Consider the following 21,888-nt stretch of genomic DNA (forward strand, 5'->3'; position numbering starts at 1 on the left):
CCCCCCACCTCCCAGACAGGGCGGCGGCCGGGTGGGGGCTGCCCCCCCACCTCCCGGACGGGGCAGCTAGCCGGGCGGGGGCTGCCCCCCACCTCCCAGACGGGGCAGCTGTCGGGCGGAGACGCTCCTCACTTCCCTGACAGGGTGGCTGCTGGGCGGAGGGGCTCCTTACTTCCCAGACGGGGCAGCTGCCGGGCGTAGGGGCTCCTCACTTCTCAGACGGGGCAGCCGGTCAGAGACGCTCCTCACCTCCCAGACGGGGTGGCGGTGGGGCAGAGACACTCCTCAGTTTCCAGACGGGGTCGCGGCCGGGCAGAGGCGCTCTTCACATCTCAGACGGGGCGGCGGGGCAGAGGCGCTCCCCACATCCCAGAGGATGGGCTGCCAGGCAGAGACGCTCCTCACTTCCTAGACGGGATGACGGCCGGGAAGAGGCGCTCCTCACTTCCCAGACTGGGCGGCTGGGCAGAGGGGCTCCTCACATCCCAGACGATGGGCGGCCAGGCAGAGACGCTCCTCACTTCCTAGACGGGGTGGCGGCCGGGCAGAGGCTGTAATCTCGGCCCTTTGGGAGGCCAAGGCAGGCGGCTGGGAGATGGAGGTTGTAGCGAGCAGAGATCACGCCACTGCGCTCCAGCCTGGGCAACATTGAGCACTGAGTGAGCGAGACTCCGTCTGCAATCCCGGCACCTCGGGAGGCCAAGGCTGGCAGATCACTCGCGGTCAGGAGCTGGAGACCAGCCCGGCCAACACGGCGAAACCCAGTCTCCACCAAAAAATACAAAAACCGGTCAGGCGTGGTGGTGCGCGCCTGCAATCCCAGGCACTCAGCAGGCTGAGGCAGGAGAATCAGGCAGGGAGGTTGCAGTGAGCCGAGATGGCGGCAGTACAGTCCAGCCTGGGCTCGGCATCAGAGGGAGACCGCGCAGAGAGGGAGGGGGAGGGGGAGACTTCTTTCTTGATTTCATTTTCAGATTGTTCACTGTTGGCATACAGAGATGCTACTGATTTTTTTGTATGTTGATTTTGTATCCTGCAATTTTACTGAATTTGTTTATCAACTCAATAGCTTTTTTGGTGGAGTCTTTAGGTTTTTCCAAATATAATATCATCTACAGGCTGGGTGTGGTGGCTCACGCCTGTAATCCCAGCACTTTGGGAGGCCAAGGCAGATGGATCACCTGAGGTCAGGAGTTCAAGACCAGGCTGGCCAACGTGGCGAAACCCTGTCTCTGCTAAAACTATAAAAATTAACCGAGCATGGTGGCATGTGCCTGTAATCCCAGCTACTCGTGTGGCAGAGGCAGGAGAATTGCTTGAACCTGGGAGGCGGAGGTTGCAATGAGCCGAGATTGTGTCACTGCACTCCAGCCTAGGCAACAGAGTGAGACTCTCTCTCAAAATAAATAAATAAATAAATAATGATAATATCATCTACAAACAAGGCTAATTTGACTTCTGCTGAATTTTATCAGATCCTTTTTCAGCATCAATTGAAATGATCATATGGTTTTTGTCCATCATTCTGTCAATATGAGGTATCACATTGATTTGCTCATGTTGAGCGATTCTTACATCCCTAGGATAAATCCCGCTTGGTCACGATGAATGATCTTTTTAAGGTGTTGTTGAATTCTTTTTGCTAGTGTTTTGTTATGGATTTTTGCATCAGTGTTCATCAGGGATATTGGCCTGTGGTTTTCTTTTTTTGATGTACCTTTGGTTTTGGTGTCTAGGTAATAGTGGCCTCATAGAATGAGTTTGGAAGTATTATTTTCTCAATTTTTTGGAATAGTTTGAGTAGGGTTGGTATTAGTTCTTCTTCAAATGTTTGGTAAAATTCAACAGTGAAGCCATTGGGTCCTGGGCTTTTCTTTGCTGGGAGACTTTTTACTACAGCTTCAATCTTGTTGCTTGTTACTGGTCTGTTCAGGTTTTGGATTTCTTCATGATTCAATCTTGGTAGGTTGTATGTGTCTAGGAATTTATCCATTTCTTCTAGATTTTCTAATTTATTGGCATATAATTGCTCATAGTGGCCACTAATGATCCTTTGAATTTCTGCACTGTCAGTTTTAATGTCTCCTTTTTCATCCTTTGAGTTTTCTCTTTTTTCTTAATCTGGCTAAAAATTTGTCAGTTTTGTTTATCTTTTCAGAAAACCAACTTCTTGTTTCATTGGGCTTGTATTTTTTCTTCATTTCAATTTTATTTATTTTTACTCTGATCTTTTTTCCTCTACTAACTTTGGGTTTGGTTTGCTCTTGCTTTTCTCATTTTTTACAATACATCGTTAGATATTTTATTTGAAGTTTTTCCTCTATTTTGCTAGAGACATTTAAAGCTACACATTTCCCTCTGAGTACTGCTTTTGCTGTGTTGTTTCCATTATCTGTTTCAATAAATTTTTCAGTTTCCATCTGTCCTTCCTTCCTTCCTTCCTTTCCTCCTTCCCTCCTTTCTTTCTTTCTAACTTTTTTGGAGCTGGGGATCTCGCTGTGTTTACCAGGCTGGTCTTGAACGCTTGCCTTCAAGCGATCCTCCCACCTCAGCCTCCCAAAGTGCTGGGATTATAGGTGTGAGCCTCCGCACCTGACCCAGTTTTTCAATTCTTAATCTCTTCATTGACCCACTGGTCATTCAGAAGCATATTGTTTAAATTCCATGTGTTTGTATAGTTTCCAGAATTCCTCTTGTTATTGATTTCTAATTTTATTCCATTGTAGTCAGAGAAGATACTTCACATTACTTGCTTTTTTTAAAAAAATGTTTTATGACTTGTTTTGTGGCCTAACATATGGTCTTTATCCTTGAGAATGATCCATGAGGTCAGGAGAAGAATGTGTATTCTGTAGCCATTTGATGAAATGTTCTGTAAATACCTATTAGGTCCATTTGGCCTATTTTGCAGATTAAGTCCAGTGGTATTTTTTTGTTGATTTTCTGTCTGGATGATCTGTTCAGTGCTGAAAGTTGGATGTTGACGATGCCAGGTATTGTTGTATTGGGGTCTATCTCTCTTAAACTCTAATAATATTTGCTTTATGTATCTGACTGCTCCACTGTTGGGTGCATATATGTTTACAATTGTTATATCCTCTTGCTGAATTGACTCCTTTATTATTATATAACAACCCTGTCTCTTTTTATAGTTTTTGTTGTGCAATCTGTTTGTCTGATGTCAGTATTGCTACTCCTGCTCTTTTTTGATTTTGCATGCAATATCTTTTTTTTTCATTTGCACGCAATATCTTTTTCCATCCCTTTATTTTCAGTCTACGTGTGTCTTTATGGGTGAAGTGTGTTTCCTGGAGGCAGTACATCATTGGGTCTTGTTTTTTCATCCATTCAGCCACTCTGTGTCTTTTGATTGGAGACTTTAGTCCATTTACATTCATTGATATTATATTTACATTCATTAGTATTGATAAGTAAGGACTTCCACCATTTTATTTTTCTGATTGTTTGATGGTCTTCTCTTTCTTCTTTCCTTCCTTCCTGTTTTCCTTTTAGTGAAGGTGATTTTCTCTGGTGGTATATTTTAATTTCTTTTTATTTTTGTGTTTCTCTTTTATGTTTCTAGGTTTGAGCTTACCATGAAGCTTGCAAATAATATCCTATAACCCGTTGTTTTAAACTGATGACAGCTTAACACTGATTGCATAAACAAGCAAGCAAAAAGAAAGCAATAAACACTTTATATTTTAACTTCATCTCCCCACTTTTAACTTTTTGTTGTTTCTATTTATATCTTATTGCTATCTATGTCTTGAAAAATTGTAGTTATTATTTTTGATCGGTTCATCTTTTCATATTTCTACCTAAGACTTGTGTAGTTTACAAACTGCAATTACAATGTAATAATATTCTTTGTTTTTCTGTTTACTTGCCAGTGAGTTTTGTATCTTCAGGTGATTTCACATTACTTATTAACATGCTTTTCTTTCAGATTGAAGAACTCTTCAGCATTTCTTGTAGGGCAGCTCTGGTGTTGATGAAATCTCTCAGCTTTTGTTTGGGAAAGCATTTCTCCATGTTCGAAGGCTATTTTCACCAGATGTACTATTCTAGGACAAAAGGCTTTTTTTCCTTCAGCACTTTAAATGTCATGCCACTTTCTACTGGCCTGTAAAGTTTCCACTGAAAAGTCCACTACCAGATGTATTAGAGCTCCATTGTATGTTACTTGTTTTTGTGTTTATTTCCTCTTGTTGTTTTTAGGATCCTTTCTTTATCCTTGAGATTTATGAGTTTGATTATAAACTGCCTTGAGGTGTCTTCTGTGTGTTAAATCTCCTTGGTGTTCTATAACCTTCTTGTACTTGAATATTGATATTTTTCCCTGAATTTGGGAAGTTCTTTATTATTATCCCTTTGAATAAACTTTCTACTCCTCTCTCTATCTCCTCTTTAATTAAGGTCAATAACTCTTAGATTCTACCCCCACCCTGCCTTTTTATTTTGAGACAGGTCCTGACTTTGTCACCCAGGCTGGAGTGCAGTGGCATGATCTTGGCTCACTGCAACCTCCACCTTCCGGGTTCAAGCAATCCTCTCACCTCAGCCTCCTGAGTAGCTGGGACCCACAGGCACATGCCACCACTATGCCCAGATAATTTTTTTTTTTTTTTTGGTGGAGATGGGGTTTTGCCATGTTGCCCAGGCTAGTCTCGAACTCCTGGGCTCAAGCAGTCCTCCCTCCTTGGCCTCCCAAAGTGCTGGGATCATAGGTGTGAGCTGCTGCACCTGGCCTGGATTTCCCCTTTTCTAGGTTATTTTCTAGAACTTGTAGATGTGCTTCATTTTCTCTTGTCTCCTCTCACTGTGAATTTGCAAATAGCCTCTCTTCAAGCCCACTAATTCTTTGTTCTGCTTGATCAGTTCTGCTATTAAGTGACTGATGCATTCTTCCATATGTCAGTGGTGTTTTCAACTCCAGCATTTCTGCTCAATTCTTTTAATTTCCATTTATTTATTAAATTTATGTGATAGGATTCTAAATTCTTTATCTGTGTTATCTTGAATTTCTTTTGAGTTTCCTCAAAACAGCTATTTTGAGTTATCTTTCTGAAAGGTCACATATCTCTGTTAGAGATTGGTCACTGATGCCTTATTTAGCTCGTTTGGTGAGGTCATGTTTTCCTGGATGGTCTTGATACTTGTTGATATTCATCAACGTCTGGGCATTGCAGAGTTAGGTTTTTATTATAGTCTTTGTAATCTAGGCTTGTTGTACTTGTCCTTGGGCAGGCTTTCCAGGTATTTGAAGGAACTTAGGTGTTGTGATCTAAATTTTTGGTCACTGCAGCCATATCTGCATTAGGGGATACCCCAAGGCCCAGTAATGCTGTGGTTCTTGCAGATTTGTAGGGTACCACTTTGGTGGTCTTGGATAAGATCCAGAAGAATCCTCTGGATTAGCAGGCAGAGACTCTTGTTCTCGTCCCTTACTTTCTCCCAAACAAACGGAGTTTCTGTTTCTGTGCTGAACTGCCTGGACCTGAGGAGGGATGACACAAGCACCCCTTTAGCCACCACCACTGGGACTGCCTTAGGTCAGACTTGAAGCCAGCACATTACTGGGTCTTGCCCAAGGCCCACTGTAACCGCTGCCTGGCTGCCACCTATGTTTGTGTGAGGCCCTAAGGCTCTATAATCAGCAGGTGATGAAGTCAGCCAGTATCAGGGGAAATTCAGCCAGATATCAGGTGAAATTCACCCCCAATATTTCACATAGGTTCTTTCCTATTTTCCCTAAGTGTCGGCCAGTCTGAGAAATAAAGGGACAGAGTACGAAAGAGAGAAATTTTAAAGCTGGGTGTCCAGGGGAGACATCACATGTTGGCAGGTTCCATGATGCCCCACAAGCCGCAAAACCAGCAAGTTTTTATTAGTGATTTTCAAAAGGGGAGGGAGTGTATGAATAGGGTCTGGGTCACAGAGATCACATGCTTCACAAGGTAATAAGATATCACAAGGCAAATGGAGGCAGGGCGAGATCACAGGACCGGGGCAAAACTAAAATTGCTAGTGAAGTTTTGGGCACATATTGTCATTGATAACATCTCATCAGGAGACAGGGTTTGAGAGCAGGCAACCGGTCTGACCAAAATTTATTAGGCAGGAATTTCCTAGTCCTAATAAGCCTGGGAGTGCTACGGGAGACTGGGGCTTATTTCATCCCTACAGCTGCGACCGTAAAAGACAGCCGCCCCTGAAGCAGCCATTTCAGAGGCTTACCCTCAGGGACACATTCTCTTTCTCAGGGATGTTCCTTGCTGAGAAAAAGAATTCAGCGATATTTCTGCCATTTGCTTTTGAAAGAAGAGAAATATGGCTCTGTTCTGCCCGGCTCACCAGCAGTCAGAGTTTAAGGTTATCTCTCTTGTTCCTTGAACATTGCTGTTATCCTGTTCTTTTTTCAAGGTGCCCAGATTTCATATTGTTCAAACACACATGCTCTACAAACAATTTGTGCAGTTAACGCAATCATCACAGGGTCCTGAGGTGACATACATCCTCCTCAGCTTACAAAGATGACGGGATTAAGAGATTAAAGTAAAGACAGGCATAGGAAATCACAAGGGTATTGATTGGGGAAGTGATAAGTGTCCATGAAATCTTCACAATTTATGTTCAGAGATTGTAGTAAAGACAGGCGTAAGAAATTATAAAAGTATTAATTTGGGGAACTAATAAATGTCCATGAAATCTTCACAATTTATGTTCTTCTGCCATGGCTTCAGCCGTTCCCTCTGTTCGGGGTTCCTGACTTCCCGCAACATCTCTCCCTTTCTTTTTATATAAATGTGCCATGGTGATGAAGGCTTGTTCATTCTCTTGATTTTTACCCAGGATTCTTTGACTGGTCCGGCACACTAAAAACAAGCTGATTAAACAGAGAAATGTAATTCCACAATTTACTACAGTGGAGCCCCCAATAGACTTAATCCAAGTCGTGGGGTTTAATCCATAAAGATTTTCTGCCACCTGATCTAACGCCTCAGCTCCAGGCACAATGGATAAGTGAGCTTGAGAGGCTTCAAAAATATGTTTCTTTAATTTCGTTATGTCCAATGATAAATTATCTTCCCTACCCAGAAGGCGTCCTTTGACCATTTCCCATGAAATGATCAGTCTCATTATAGGAATAGGGGATGATACAGAAATCCAAAGTATTCCAGTTGCACTGCATTTGCATGCGATGTTCAAGACTCACCACCCAATCTCCAAGCCAAATAACAGACTGTCTTAAATCATTAATTTGATTAGCTTGTGTCCATCCCTTAAGGGCACTGAGTTTCCCTGGGCTGCGGGTAGGTCCAGAGATTCTGTCCAGGAGCCAGGGCCTGGAGTTGGAAACCTTAGGAATAATCCTGGTGCTCTGTTTTACTGTGGCTGAGCTGGCACCCAAGCTACAAGACAGCATCCTTCCCATTCTTCCCTCCCCTTTTTCCAGGCAGATGATTCTTTCCCCGTGTCCACCACTACCACAGGCCCACAAGGAGTTCTGTCAGGGTACCACAAATATTTACTTAAGGCCCAAGGGCTCTTCAGTCAGCTTGTGTTGAATACTGCCAGGCCTGGGACTTTCCCTTCAGGGCAGTGGGCTCCTCTTGGCCTAGGTAGGTCCAGAGATGCCATCCAAGGGCCAAGGCATGGAATTGGGGAGTTGGCACCAAAGCTTAAGACAAAGTCCCCTTTACTCTTTCCTGTGTGTGGAGGCTGTCCCAGTAATTCAGATTTGGTAGAATGGTGGCTTGGACCAGAGTGATAGCAATGGGAGAAGACATTAGATTTTGGACCTGATTTGAAAATAGGTACAGGAGGATTTGCTGATGTTTTGAATAATGAGGTATTGGAGAAAGAAAAGCAAAGGATGACTTACATGGTTTTGGGCCTGAGGAACTCCAAAAAAGTCATTGCTTTTTACACAGGTGGGAGGTCTTGGAGGAACAGGTTTTTGCAATTCAGAGTACAGCTTTGGCTGGCCAGGTGTGATGGCTCATGCCTATAATCACAGCACATTAGGGGGGCTAGCATGGGAGGATTGCCTGAGCCCAGGACTTCAAGACTAGCCTGAGCAATGTAGTGAGACCCCATCTCTACAAAAAAATTTTTTTTAATTTTCTGGGTGTGGTGGCACATTCCTGTAGTACCAGCTACTCAGGAGGCTGAGGTTGGGGGATTACTTGAGCCCAGGAGGGCAAGGCTTTAATGAGCTGTTGTCATGTGACTGCACGCCAGACTGAACAATACAACAAGATTCTGTCTCAAAAAAAAAAAAGTGCAAGTTTGGACATGATGGGTGTGGGATGTCTGTAAGACATGTAAGTTGAGATGTTGAGAAGGATGTTGCACCCTGGCATTCAAAGAGAGGAGAAGTCTAGCCTGGAGACATAAATTTGAAAGTTAATACAATTATAAATTATGAGACCAAACGGTATCATCAAAGGAGTAAGTGAAGATAGAAAAGAGGTCCAAAGACTGAGAGACCTGGGCACTCCAAAATTTAAAGATTGAGGAGATAACCAGCAAAGGGAATGAAGAACAAACAGCAAATATGGAGGGAGAAAAACTAGGTGCATGTAGTGTCCTCACAGCCAAGTGAAAAAAGTGTATCACGAACTAGAGAGTGTCTCATACTGCTGATAGGTCAAGTAAGATGAGGGCCCAGTAATTGGATAGAGTAAGATGGAGCTCCTTGATGACTTTAACAGGAGCAGTGTAAGGAGAACAGTAAGGTCAGAAGATGACTTGAAGTGGATAAGAGAACATCAGATAAGATAAATTGGAGACAGACACTGTGGACAACTCTGTCTTGAAGCCTGGCTGTAAAGAGGAGCAGTAGTCTTTGAAGCAGTAACAGAAGCAAGATACGGGGTCAAGAGGGTATTGTTTTCAGGGGGAAATAAACTAGTATATTTGTAGGCTGAAAGGGAGTGATGCAATAAAAGAAGAGGTAGAGGGATGGTAATGAAGTGGGGAGGGAATTGCTGTTTAACAATTAGTGGTTATAGAAGTGTTTTGTTTATATTTTCATAAAACACTTGATTAGGACTTAAAAGATCTGGGTACTAATTATAATTTTGTGACTTAGGTAGTCATTGAAAATTTGTATGCTTTAGTTTCTTTATCTGCAAAAATGTTATGAACATAAAACAGTTAAGTATATGATCACTTTGAAAAGGTGAAAAGCACTACTGTGCTTCATTATTGATCACTCTCTTCTTTCTCTCATACCATGAAATGTGCCCATTCATGGCAGAAAATTCTCTTTTAAAATTCAAGTGCTCACATTTTTCTGTTTTTGACAAAACTATCATCATTTATTTATGTATAACAAGTAGGTATAAATAATATGTTTTGTGAAAAGGCTATAAATCTGTTTCAATGTGTTAAATCTTATGTATGGAGCTGTATAACCTTGGGAAGTTTTTATCAATAAATTAAGTTTTCTGTGTGATCTTTAGTTCATTTTCTTAACAGTACCAAATCAATAAGGAAGAAAAGTCTAATTCCATAAATGGTGTTGGCATAATTGGTAAGCTTTTGGGAAGAAAACTTAATTTTGATCATCACTTCATAGTACTTACCAAAACAAATTCCAGTTTAGTTAAAGATATTTAAATGTTTTTTTGAAAATCAGTCAGCCTGTTTTTTGAAAAATTAGATTACTGGCTATCCTGGCTAGGAAGGACTTTCCAAATTTAAAGTGTTAGGAAAAATCACATTAAAATAAGGATAGACTTTATTAAGTATATTTAATTTCTGCATTTCCAAAAGGCAAAGAAGAAAAGTTTGCAGAAAATATGGCAAAGAATTAATTTTTTAAATGCTAAAATTGATAAATAGAAAAACCTGTTAAACCTCAGTAGATAAACAGGCAGAAGATATGGACAGACAGATAGAATAAGAGATCACCAGTAAATAAAATGATAAAATATCTGGCCCCGCTAATAATTTTAAAAATGCAAACCAAACAGTAGTGAATGACTATATTTGTCCTATTAAATTAGCAAAAGCAATTTTTTTCCCCTAGAGACAGGTTCTCACTCTGTCACTCAGGCTGGGTTGCAGTGTCATGATCATAGCTCACTGTAGCCTCAAACTTGTGGGCTCACATGATCCTCCTGCCTTGGCCCCCTAACAGTAGCTAGGACGACAGGTATGTGCCACCATGTCTGGCTAATTTTTTTTTTTTTTTTGTAGGGGCAGGTTTCTCCACCTCAGACTCCTAAAGTACTGGTATTACAGGCATGAATCACCATGCCAGCCAGGAATTTTAAATAGTTGTACCGATTAAGAGTAGAGTAAACTTTGCACTCTCATGAATTGTTTCGTGAGTATAAATTTAGCTCTTTAGGGAAGCTATCTGGGAATATTAATCAAAGGTCTAAAAAATATGTATAGTTTTAATAATTTGAGGGCATATGATAGTCAATATTTAGTAATAATAAAATGCCAGACTTATTCAGTGCTTACTATTTGTACTCTTCTGAGTCTGTACATGTATAAACTCACTTAATTCTATAACAGCTTTATTAGGTAATATTTAGAAAAGGAAACCGAGGTATAAGGAGGTTAAGAAACTTGCCCAGGGTCACACAGCTAGTTAGTAGTAGAATCAGAACTTGATCCCTGGCAGTCCTCAGAACTTAGGCTCCAAAAATTTAATAGTATTTTTATAGAGAGAATATTTATTATGGAGTATATTGGAAGTTTAAGCACTAATGATCTAGGTTTTTAGTTGCTTCTTCAAGAAATAGTAAAAATGATAGTGAACACTTACTGAAAGCTTACTATGTACCTGACAAGCACTTTCCATTTCTTAACTTATTTAATACTCTAAAATAACCCTAGGAGGAAGATACTATGATTAGCACCATTTTGTAGGTAAAAACTCTAGAAAGATTTGATAACTTGCCCAGAATTACCCAGTAGAGCCTGCATTTTAAACCCAAAATCTGTCCACTTAACTAATAAGTTGTAAAAAGCCTGATAGTCTGTCTCCTAACCAGTACGCTGAACTGACTTTATAAAAGTAGTAATTCTTTGGATTTGTTTTCTCGAAATTGAGCTTCATTGGGAAATTAAAAACAGAAACTTTTCTTTTTTTGTATAAGCATTTAACACATAGGAAGCAGAACACTGGAACAAGCTAAAATAAGTTTTAAAATGTTTTCCCCCAGGATCTCATTGCTAATTAACTCATGTCTTCTTCCAAACATCTAGTGCCCTTCGCAGTCTTACAAGTTGTCAAAAATAAAAGTATCATGAATCAAACAACAAATCTATGTCATATCTACAGTGAATGCTGTCCTTCTGACAATTGAGTTAATCAGGTCTCCCTGGCTAGTTTTAAAACTACCGCTTACAGCTATACAGGACTCCTTGTCTTTATGCTGCTTCCTGGGCCTGTATGCCCACTTCATTTACCTAACTCCTTTCTCATTGTTTAAAATTCAGTTTAGATGTTACTACTACCAAGAAGCCCTCCTTCATAAAACTCACCCTTTCTACTTGATTTGAATCCAGTCTACTCTTGTCGTTCCCTATGATTACCTCATAACATTAGTGCATTTTTTTCTTAACCTGTTTCCTGCCTCTGTACCCCAGCATCTAACAAAGCGCATATCATTCAGTGTGTTTTTTAAATTGATGTGGGGAGAGAGGGTATAGGGGAATAAAAATTTCTGCATAGTAAAAAGCACTGGGAACAAAGTCTAAAGACTGACAAGCCATAGAAAAATGTACTCATGTCACAAATGACTAGTTTCTTAACATACAGTAGTCCCCCTTTATCTGGAGAGGACACATTCCAAGAACCCCAGTGGATGCCTAAAACTACAGATAGTACCAAGCCCTATATACTGTTTTTTCCTATACATATATACCTATGATAAAGTTTAATTTATAAATTAGGCACAATAAAAGATTAACAACAATAATTAATAAAATAGAACATTATAACAGTGAACTCTAATAAAAGTTATGTAAATGTGTGCTCTTTCCCCACCCCACCCCCCAAAAAAATCTTATTCTACTTTTTACTCACCTATTTTCAGACCGCTATTGACAGTGGCTAACTGTAAGCATGGAAAATGAAACCATGGATGAGGGGGGACTACTGTATAAAGCTGTATATAGCTCTTACAAATCAATAAGAAAGGCCAATAACCCAATAGGAAAATGAGCAAAAGGAAAACAGATCATTTGTAGAAAGGGAGAAATGTCTCAAACATTATAAAAAAGATGAGTCAGCCCCAGTAGTAATAAGATGAATGCGAATTACAGAAATACTGTTTTTAACCTTTCAGGTTAGGTAAGACCAAAAAGTTGATGCAGTAGGGAAACAGACACAATGCTAATGGGATTATAAATTGGTAGATCCTTTTGAGTTGCTTGACGTTCTTCCAGAATTACAAGTACATATATATTCTGTAACAGTACCATTTCCAGGAATTTATCCTACAAATATACTAAAATGATTATTTACAGCATACACATTATTGCATTGTTTGTAAAAGAAAAAATGGAGATACTCTGAGTGTACATCAATAGGGGGCAGACTAAATGAATTTTATTTATCCATTCAATTAGGTCCTCTGTAGTCATTAAAAAGAATGAGACAGCTCTGTGTTATAGGGTGAGCTTCCAGATATAATGTTAAGTGAAACAGCAAGGTGCAAAACAATGTGTATAGAATGATACCACTTGTGTTGGGAAGAAGAAGAAACTGCACTTGGGTATATGCTTTGTATATCAGCAGACTATTTCTGGGAAGATATCAGAGAACACAACAGTGATTATCTCTGGGAAGAAGCACTGATTGGTCATGGCAGGCTGGGGAACAAGTGTAGTAGAAGGGCATATTTTTTTACTGTCTACTCTTTAATCTTTTAATTTGTAATCTTGTGTGTACTACCTATGTATAAAAATAACTTGTAAAAGAATGAAAAGAATTACAAAGTAAAATATGAATTGTTTTGACAATCACAAAAAGCAAGTCACCAGCAATGAGCAAAATAAGGAAAGAACTCACTAATATTCATTGAATTTTTTTATTTTTTTTATTTTTATTTTTTTTTTGAGGCAGAGTCTCGCGCTGTCGCCCAGGCTGGATGGAGTGCAGGGCGCGATCTCGGCTCACTGCAAGCTCCGCCTCCTGCGTTCACGCCATTCTCCTGCCTCAGCCTCACGCGTAGCTGGGACTACAGGCGCTCGCCACCATGCCCAGCTAATTTTTTGTATTTTTAGTAGAGACAGGGTTTCACCGTGTATTGCATGTTTTTTATGTGCTAGATGCTTTACATATAATTACTTCATGTAATCTTCTTAAATCCTCTGAGAAATACCTAGTTTTAGCTGTATCGTACAAAGAGATTGATGGAGCCTTAGAAATGTCAGCATTCGGCTAATAAGGAAGCAAGGGTTTATTTGAAATCAGATCTTTTCTGTTTCCATAGTTGGGTTTTTTCCCACCAAACCATCTGGCTTCCAATTAGTGACCATCTTTTATTAGTGAAAGTAAGTATAAGTGTACTTTAATAGTGAGCAGCAGTTACCAAAAATGTCCACAAGATGGAAATGTTAGACACAAGCAGATATTTTTCTTTGTAAAACATCATGCTACATATCCAAGTGGCATATTTAAATAGATGTGTCCTGTTTTGCAGTAACATTTCTTTAGTACTTTGTTATAGATAGATAGTTTCAGATATCACTTAATGTTTCTCTTTTCTCATAACAATAGTTGATAGGGCTTTTTCTGTACCAGGCAGTATTCTGGGTACTTTACATAAATTAATTCATTAAGTCTTCTCAACAGGCTGGGTGTGGTGGCTCACACCTGTAATCCCAGCTGCTTGGGAAGCTGAGGTGGGATAATCACTTGAACCCGGGAGTCAGAGTTTGCAGTGAGCCAAGATCACACCACTGCACTCCAGCCTGGGTGACAGAGTAAGATCCTGTCTCAAAAGTTTTCTCAACAAATAATATTATGAAGTATTTGCCATTATCATTTCTGTTTCATAAGTGAGGAACATAGGTGAAATAGCTTACAGTGTCACAGCTAGTAAGTGGCAGAGCTGGGATTCAAATTTTAGCAGTTATTGCTACCTATTTGAAAAAAAGATATTGGCTTGTATTGATAGTGTGATTTTGTCTTTAAGTTTCACCTGGGCCGGGCCTGGTGGCTTATGCCTGTAATCCCCGCACTTTGGGAGGCTAAGGAGGGTGGATTGCCTGAGCTCAGGAGTTCGCAGTCAGCCTGGGCAACATGGTGAAACCCCGTCTCTACTAAAATACAAAAAATTAGCTGGGCATGGCAGCATGCACCTGTAGTCCCAACTACTCAGGAGGTTGAGGCAGGAGAATTGCTTGAACCTGGGAGGCATAGGTTGCAGCGAGCTGAGATCATGCCACTGCTCTCCAGCCTGGGCGACAAGAGCGAGACTCCATCTCAAAAAAAAAAAAAAGTTTCACCTGTATAAAAATTTAAGAATACTTGTAGTTAACGCTTCCCCCCCACCCCCACCCATTAAGACAGAGTCTCACTCTGTCGACCAGGCTGGAGTGCACTAGCATCATCTCAGCTCACTGCAACCTCTGCCTCCCAAGTTCAAGTGATTCTCATGCCTCAGCCACCAGAGTAGCTGGGATTACAGGTGTGCACCACCACGCCCTGCTAATTTTGTATTTTTGATAGAGACGAGGTTTTGCTATGTTGGCCAGGTTGGTCTCGAACTCCTAACCTCAAGTGATCCACCTGCCTTAGCCTCCCAAAGTGCTGGGATTACAGACATAAGCCACTGCGCCCAGTCACCTCTCATTAGCTGATGTATCTTGGGTTTGTGTGCCCCCTTATTTCAATCTTAATATGTGTATGGAAAAAAGGACATTATGTCTTAAAATTTTAACTGTGAGTTGGTGACCAGAACTTTATTTTTAGTTGTAGGAAACATCTTAGATCCTCTCTTGGGAATTCAGACATTCTTCCCCTCCCCCAACCTGCACCCATGTTTAATGTTGTAATTCTTAAGTTATCCACATTTCATCATGGAAACATTGTCGTCAGGAAATGCCATATTTATTACCCTGTCATATATCTTAAACATGTGAGAAAAATACTTTAGTAAAAGTATTTGTTTTCTTTAGTTGCAGAGCTTGAAGTGAAAACCAGAGAAAAATTAGAAGCTGCTAAGAAAAAAACAAGCTTTGAGATTGCAGAGCTTAAGGAGAGATTAAAAGCAAGTCGTGAAACTATAAATTGTTTAAAAAATGAAATCAGAAAACTTGAAGAAGATGACCAAGCAAAAGACATATAAACAGTTCTCATGAGAACTTGGGTAGTAAGCTAAACTGAAAATAAGGTGGGCTTCACTGGAGAAATGGACTTACTGCAAATGCTGTGATGTTTCTTAGAGGAACTTCATATACAGCTGTTGACCATGAATTTCTTAGCAATAGGAATTTGTACTATTTAAGCAATCTTTAATGGAAAATATGTGTGTAAGAATGGATGCTATATAGGTATTTTACCAACCCATTTTAAGAAAATTCTATGATATTAAGCACAGTTTTTAAAAATGTTTATTGTAGTATATGTATAGCTTATTACCCTTTTGACAGGCATCAAAATTTCATTATAAAGTATTACTTGTACAAATTTTGTACTTCTTTAGTGGCTAGAATTAGTGAAGAAACTTAATGTGTATATTTAATTTCTTCAAGTTCTTACCTGCCCCCATCCTTTTTTGTATATGATGTGTCCAGTAAGTATTCAATAAATGTAGTTTACAGGTCCTATTTCTCCCTCCTGATGTGTTTCTTCCTCTTTGAAGACTTTCTGGAACTCCCTCAATACAGTTAAAGTATCTTTATAGTATTGTGACGTCACATCTCTTATTGGCACTCATTGTCGCATATAGAAGCTCTTTGATGGTAAAGATTATATCTTAAGTTTTGTTTTGCCTATATCATAGTGTCATTATTCTTCACATACAAATATATTAATTCTTAGGGGCCGGGCACGGCGGCTTACGCCTGTAATACCAGCACTTTGGGAGTCCAAGGCAGGTGGATCACCTGAAGTCAGGAGTTCAAGACTGGCCTGGCCAACATGGTAAAACCCCATCTCTACTAAAAATACAAAAATTAGCCAGGCATGGTGGCACATGCCTGTAATCCCAGCTACTTGGGAAGCTGAGGCAGGAGAATTGCTTGAACCCAGGAGGCAGAGGTTGCAATGAGCTGAGATCACGCCACTGCACTCCAGCCTGGGCGGCAGAATGAGACTTCATCTCAAAAAAAAAAAAAATTAAATCTTTCATAGAGACATATGGGAAGCAGCTGCAGCTGTGCATTAGCTTCATGCACTACTCCTACCCTCTCCTCTTTAGCCTCTTCTGTTCAAATCCACACAGCAAGTCCTCTACTTTTAGACTCATCTACTTTTAACATTCATTAATACCTAATCTTTAAAGGTATGTTGGCTGAACCATCTTGGCAACCTAGGAACAAAAATACTTTTTTATCTGTCTGCCCTGATGGATTGGTTACTTTTTACTTTGTGGCTTTATTTTTTAAAGTTGTGACTTTTGCAATTATTATGGAGGATGTACAAAGGCTTCTGTGGTCTGAAATTTCGGCCAGAGCCCTCTGGGGCTTGATGGTGGTACTTTCAATTGTGCCAGGCATCATTCATTTTCTCCGCACCTTTTATCCCCATGCCTACCTGCCAGGCTTATCATGATAAGATTTCCCAAGTATAGCGTAGGGCCTGGGGATAGATCAGGAAAATAACATGAGGGAAAAGCCCCATTCTACTTGAGGAGTTGGCACAGGCAATCATTATTCTAGTCAGTTCCCCACGAATGTATTGGTTCAAATGTATTGGTTCATAAAACTAAAGTCCATGTAGGTAGGTCTGACTTCATGCATGCATACAAGGGTTCAAAATATGTGGTCATGGCTCAATTCTTACTCTCTATTGGCTCTTATTTCTTTGTTGGCTTTAATCTTGGTAGGATTTCACTGTGACATTGCAAAGAACTCCTGTAACTCAATAAAAATTTTTTTAATGGGCAAAGGATTTGAACAGAGATTTCTCCAAGGAAGGTATCAAAATGGTCAATAAGCATATGAGGAGATGCTCAGCATCATTCATCATTAGGAAAATGTGAAGTGTATCGCATTTCACTTCACATCCACCATTGTGGCTATAATTTTAAACAAAATACCCAAAAAAGTTGATGAGGCTATAGAAAAATTGGAACCCTCATATATTGCTGGTAGGAATGTAAAATGGTTCAGCCACTTTGGAAAACAGCTTGGCAATTCTTCAAAAAGTTAAGCATAGTTATCCAATGACACAACAATTCCACTCCTAGATATATACCCAAGAGAAATGAAAACATGTTCACACAAAAACTTGTACATCAATGTTCATAGCATCATGCATGACTGCCAAAAAGGAAACAATTCAAAATGTCCATCAACTAATGAATGCATTTTTTAAATGTGGTATCTCCATATGATAGATTTTCCCATTCTTTTATAAGTGGAAAGAGAATATTTCCCAAGGGATAATTTCTTCATCTAGACAATAAGAAGAATTAAAGAAACTCAGCTAATTAGGCAGCTCACTTCTTGAAAGAAGATCAAAGTATTAGTTTCATTTTTTCTAACCAATGTAGGTGGTTGGTGCTGTTATTCATATTTTACAGATAGGAGATTAAGGAACTATAGCTTGGTGTTGAGTCAACCAGCAGTGACTCAGATGAGTAATCTGCTATGGGCTTTTCTGTCTCATTAATACTTAATTCTCATGTTCAAAGTGTTAGCATTTTTAATTGTCTGTTGCTCATGCCTAAATACTTCTCAAACCTCCTTCCTTTAACTAATTGTAGTAACTTAATACTATATCAAATATGAACATCAGGTAGCATAAATGCAAAACACTGTAGATAAAAATCTTGCTAGCCATTAATAACGTGTAAGAAAATTCTAGTATTAATTTTGTTGGATGGAATACTAAAGCATAGATATTTGAAATCTCTTTAGAAAACATTTCAGGTACCTGTTACTTAGCATTACCCCTAATGTCTTCAGTTTTGTTTTGTTTTGTTTTTTAATAATAGATTTCAAACTCTTGAGATCAAAACCAAAGAAAATGACTGGGCATGGTGGCTCACACCTGTAGTCCCAACACTTTGTGGGGCTGAGGATCTCTTGAGGGCAGGAGTTTGAAACTAGCCTAGGTCACATAGTGAGACCTGGTCTCTACAAAAAAAACCAAACAAACAAAAAACACAAACAACAGAAAAATTGGCCAGGGGTGGTGGCATCCACCTGTAGTCCTAGCTGCTCAGGAGGCTGAGGCAGGAGGATTGCTTGAGCCCAAGAGTTTGAGACTACAGTGAGCTGTGTGTGGGCCACTGCATTGCAGCCTGGTGACAGAGCAAGACCTTGTCTCTTTTAAAAAAAGAAAGAAAATGAGATCATACAAGTACCAGCTAGGAAAAAAAAAAGAGTAAATTGCTTCCCCTCAACCCAGCCCCTGCCAACAGTTGATAAAGAAAAGAAAAAAAAAAGTAAATATTATTTTCTTGGAGTTGGAAAGTACAATGCAAAACCCAGAAATCATAAAGTTTTGGATCTCAAATTTGAATGAGTTTAGGAATCTCTTGAGAGTTGCTAAATCTGGGGAAAGGGGATGGTAGGGGGAGTAGAAATACAGATGAAACAAGATTGGCTGTTGCTAATTATTAAAGCTTGATAATAGGTACATGGGAATTTATTGTTTTCTGAACTCTCGTGTGTGCTTGAGATTTTTCATAAAAAGGTTTTTAATAATGTCGAGAAAATCATTTTTTCTCCCTGAAGTCAACTGATGAAGAATAAGTCAATCTTATCTTGATCTTACTGGATCAGCACACTGTCTCACAAGATGACAGTAGCTTCCAATTGCATGGTTAGCATGTTTACTTGTATGTTTTATTTTAATAATTCTAGCAAATTCTTCAGTACTGATCATTGAATGTAATAGAAGTTTGGAAGAATGGATGGGAGGGAGGAAAAAACAAAGGGGACAGTTAGGAAAGGAGAAAGAAAACGCCTTAGGGAGCTTCTTAATAGTTCAGAGTACAATAGTAAAGACGTTTGATTAGGTCTAGAATGGAGCCCAGGAATTTGCATTTGCACAAGGCATCCAGGTGATTTGAGAAATGGCATAATGGCACAACTGCACAAATTGTATTACATAAAATGCAACCCTTCTAAATGGAGACAAAAAATAAAAATAGCCTAAAGGAAAAGTGGGACATGTATGTGTCTAAAGCTTTAAGATTAAAAGAATTATTATGAATCATAAAGGAAAACAAATGAACCACTGGCAAAAGGAGCAAAAGACTTGAATAGGCAGTTCACTGAAGAGGACATAAAAATAACCAATTTTATGCTTCGTCTCACTAAATCTTAAGAATATGCATATTTAAATAGCAAATATTTCTTATCCATGTAGGATGAGATAAATGGTACAGATAAATTGATAACAGAGAAGACATCACTGATGATACCAACAGAGAGACCAGAAACAGGCCATCTGGAAGATGGAGATAGTGTGTTTGTTTGTTTGTTTGTTTGTTTGTGGTAGAGTCTCACTCTGTTGCCCAAGCTGGAACACTGCAGCCTTGACCTTTCTGGCTCAGGTGATCCTCCCAACTCAAGCTCCTCAAACTATAGGCCTTCACCACCATGCCCAGCTAATTTTTGTATATTTTGTAGAATTTCGCCATATTATTGCCCAGGCTAGTCTTGAACTCCTGGGCTCAAGCAATCGGCCCACCTTGGCCTCCCAAAATGCTGCAATTACAGGCATGAGCCACCATGCCTAGCTTGAGATAGAGTATCATTTTTTATCTGAAATTCGAATTTAACTAAACATACTATACTTTTATTTGCTAACTCTACTTTTTAAATTTTAGATTTAAAAAAAGCAAAGCAAAACAAAAAAAGACAGTGATAGCAAGAGAGTGAGGAAACAGCTACCCTCATACAATGATGGGATTATAAATTAGTTCAATGTTTTCGGAGGATAATTTAGGAATATCTGCTAAAAGACTCTGACTCAACAGTTTCACTTTTAAAATTCACACTTGTTTACTTTTTTATTGAAAGCAAGTAGAGTTTTAGGAATATATTATTTTCACAGAAGGAAGAAGGGAAAAGGAAAAATATAAGAAAAGATGTGTTACTTACAAACCATTTATCCAAATACGCAAGATATGTACAAGAATTTTCACTACAGCATTATTTACAATAAAAAATAGAAAAAAAATTGGAAGCAAGGCAAATGTCTATCAATAGAAGCTGTATAAATATGATATATCATGATACAATGGAATCCTCTGTGGTTGTCAAAATGAATAAAGCAGATCTATGCTGGTTTGTTGGTGGGGGAGGGAAAGCAGTTTGAAAAACAGTGTTTATGATTTAATTTTTGTAAGTAATATGTTAGTAAGCAAAGAAAAGTAACTTGGAGGAATGAATCATCACCAAACTTAACAGGAAGAATTTTAGGGACTGTAACTATCTTCATTATGTATCTAAATATTTAGCTTTTTAAAAAATAAGAATATTTCATTTGAGTGAAAGAGAATAAAAATAGTTTAAAAATTAAATGAAAAGGAAAAACAGATGTCTTGATTAACAGAACATTGCCTCCTATGATGAAGTATCATGTGACAGTTCAAAGAAATTAAACATGACCTGTAAATGATGTAAGGGACCAGGGCCAGGACTCCTTCAGGAACTTTACTGAAGGGACTTACGGGTAAGGTCCTTGCTCTTCAGTGCATTGTCCGGTGAACTCAGATAAATAACATTATGGTCCTAATGTAAAAATAGGCAGTTAAAGGTATGAGTTTCATCTATCTCCTGCCCCAGCCTGGACTCTGATCTGGCTTTTAAATTATTTTTAGTTATTTTTACTTAAGATAAATTTTAACCAATTGACCACCTAGATTTCAGTAACCTTATGTAATATGCCTCATGTCAATCCCCAACTCTAGGTAGCCCTCCTGGATCTCCACCCTAATCTGTTTACTCTTTCTCACTTTCACTGGCTATCCTGAGTTAACTGTTCTCTACCCTCAACACGGCTTCATTGCTCTTTAGTAATTCCTTAGTCTACCCTTAGTAAATTCTTTATTGTTGCTGTCTGAAAATTTCCAGTCTACTGAATCACCAGTCTGCTTATTCACTAAATGAATAGAGTCATAAAGCTGGGAGCTAATCATCTAACTTAATTCCCTCATTTGATAAGGGAGTAGAGCCATGAAGAAATTAAATGACTTTCAGAGTCACACAATCTGTTGGGACCAGAGATTCAATTTTAATTCAGCATTTCCTGACTGAACAGTCATGGTACAGCTCCCCCAAAGCTTAGAGGAGAGTGTGCAAACTGGAAATCAACTGGGAAACAAACTTTCCAAGAAAGAAGAAATCTGTAAGCTGAGGTTTACTGTTACTGTTATAGTCCAATCCCTATTATTAAATTTTTGGCTCATTCTGGTTAAATCATGTTCTCATGATTAATGAGTTAAATCTGGTTAACTCATGTTCTCAAAATTAATGAGAACATGAGTTAATCTGGTTAAGTCATGTTCTCAAAATTAATGAGAATTGTCACTCCTATTTGGTTTAATTACATGCATGAATTGAAACCGTGAACCTATTTACTCTTATTTTGCACATCAGCAGATGACCTCAGTTCTTACATCATTGAGATCACTGATGCTATTCAAATTGATTCTGTAAACTTCCATCCATACAAAGTTTCTCTTTGTTCTCACCAAATCCTGCTTTCTTTCATCTCCCTAAATG

At 39.2% G+C, this 21,888-nt stretch overlaps 1 protein-coding gene across 2 annotated transcripts in view; it reads left to right on the top strand.

The window, feature by feature from the left end:
- YEATS4 (YEATS domain containing 4) overlaps positions 1-15,810 on the top strand; it is a 31,248-nt gene extending 15,438 nt beyond the window's left edge. For both annotated transcript variants that reach the window (XM_003808721.4, XM_008960772.4), the window contains one exon: positions 15,160-15,810. In XM_003808721.4, coding sequence (XP_003808769.1) covers positions 15,160-15,329 — 170 coding nt within the window. In that variant the 3' untranslated portion in view covers positions 15,330-15,810. The remainder of the gene's footprint in view (positions 1-15,159) is intronic.
- The last annotated feature ends 6,078 nt before the right edge of the window (positions 15,811-21,888 follow it).

Source organism: Pan paniscus, chromosome 10 (assembly GCF_029289425.2).
Source record: "Pan paniscus chromosome 10, NHGRI_mPanPan1-v2.0_pri, whole genome shotgun sequence".
NCBI classification, from domain to species: domain Eukaryota; kingdom Metazoa; phylum Chordata; class Mammalia; order Primates; family Hominidae; genus Pan; species Pan paniscus.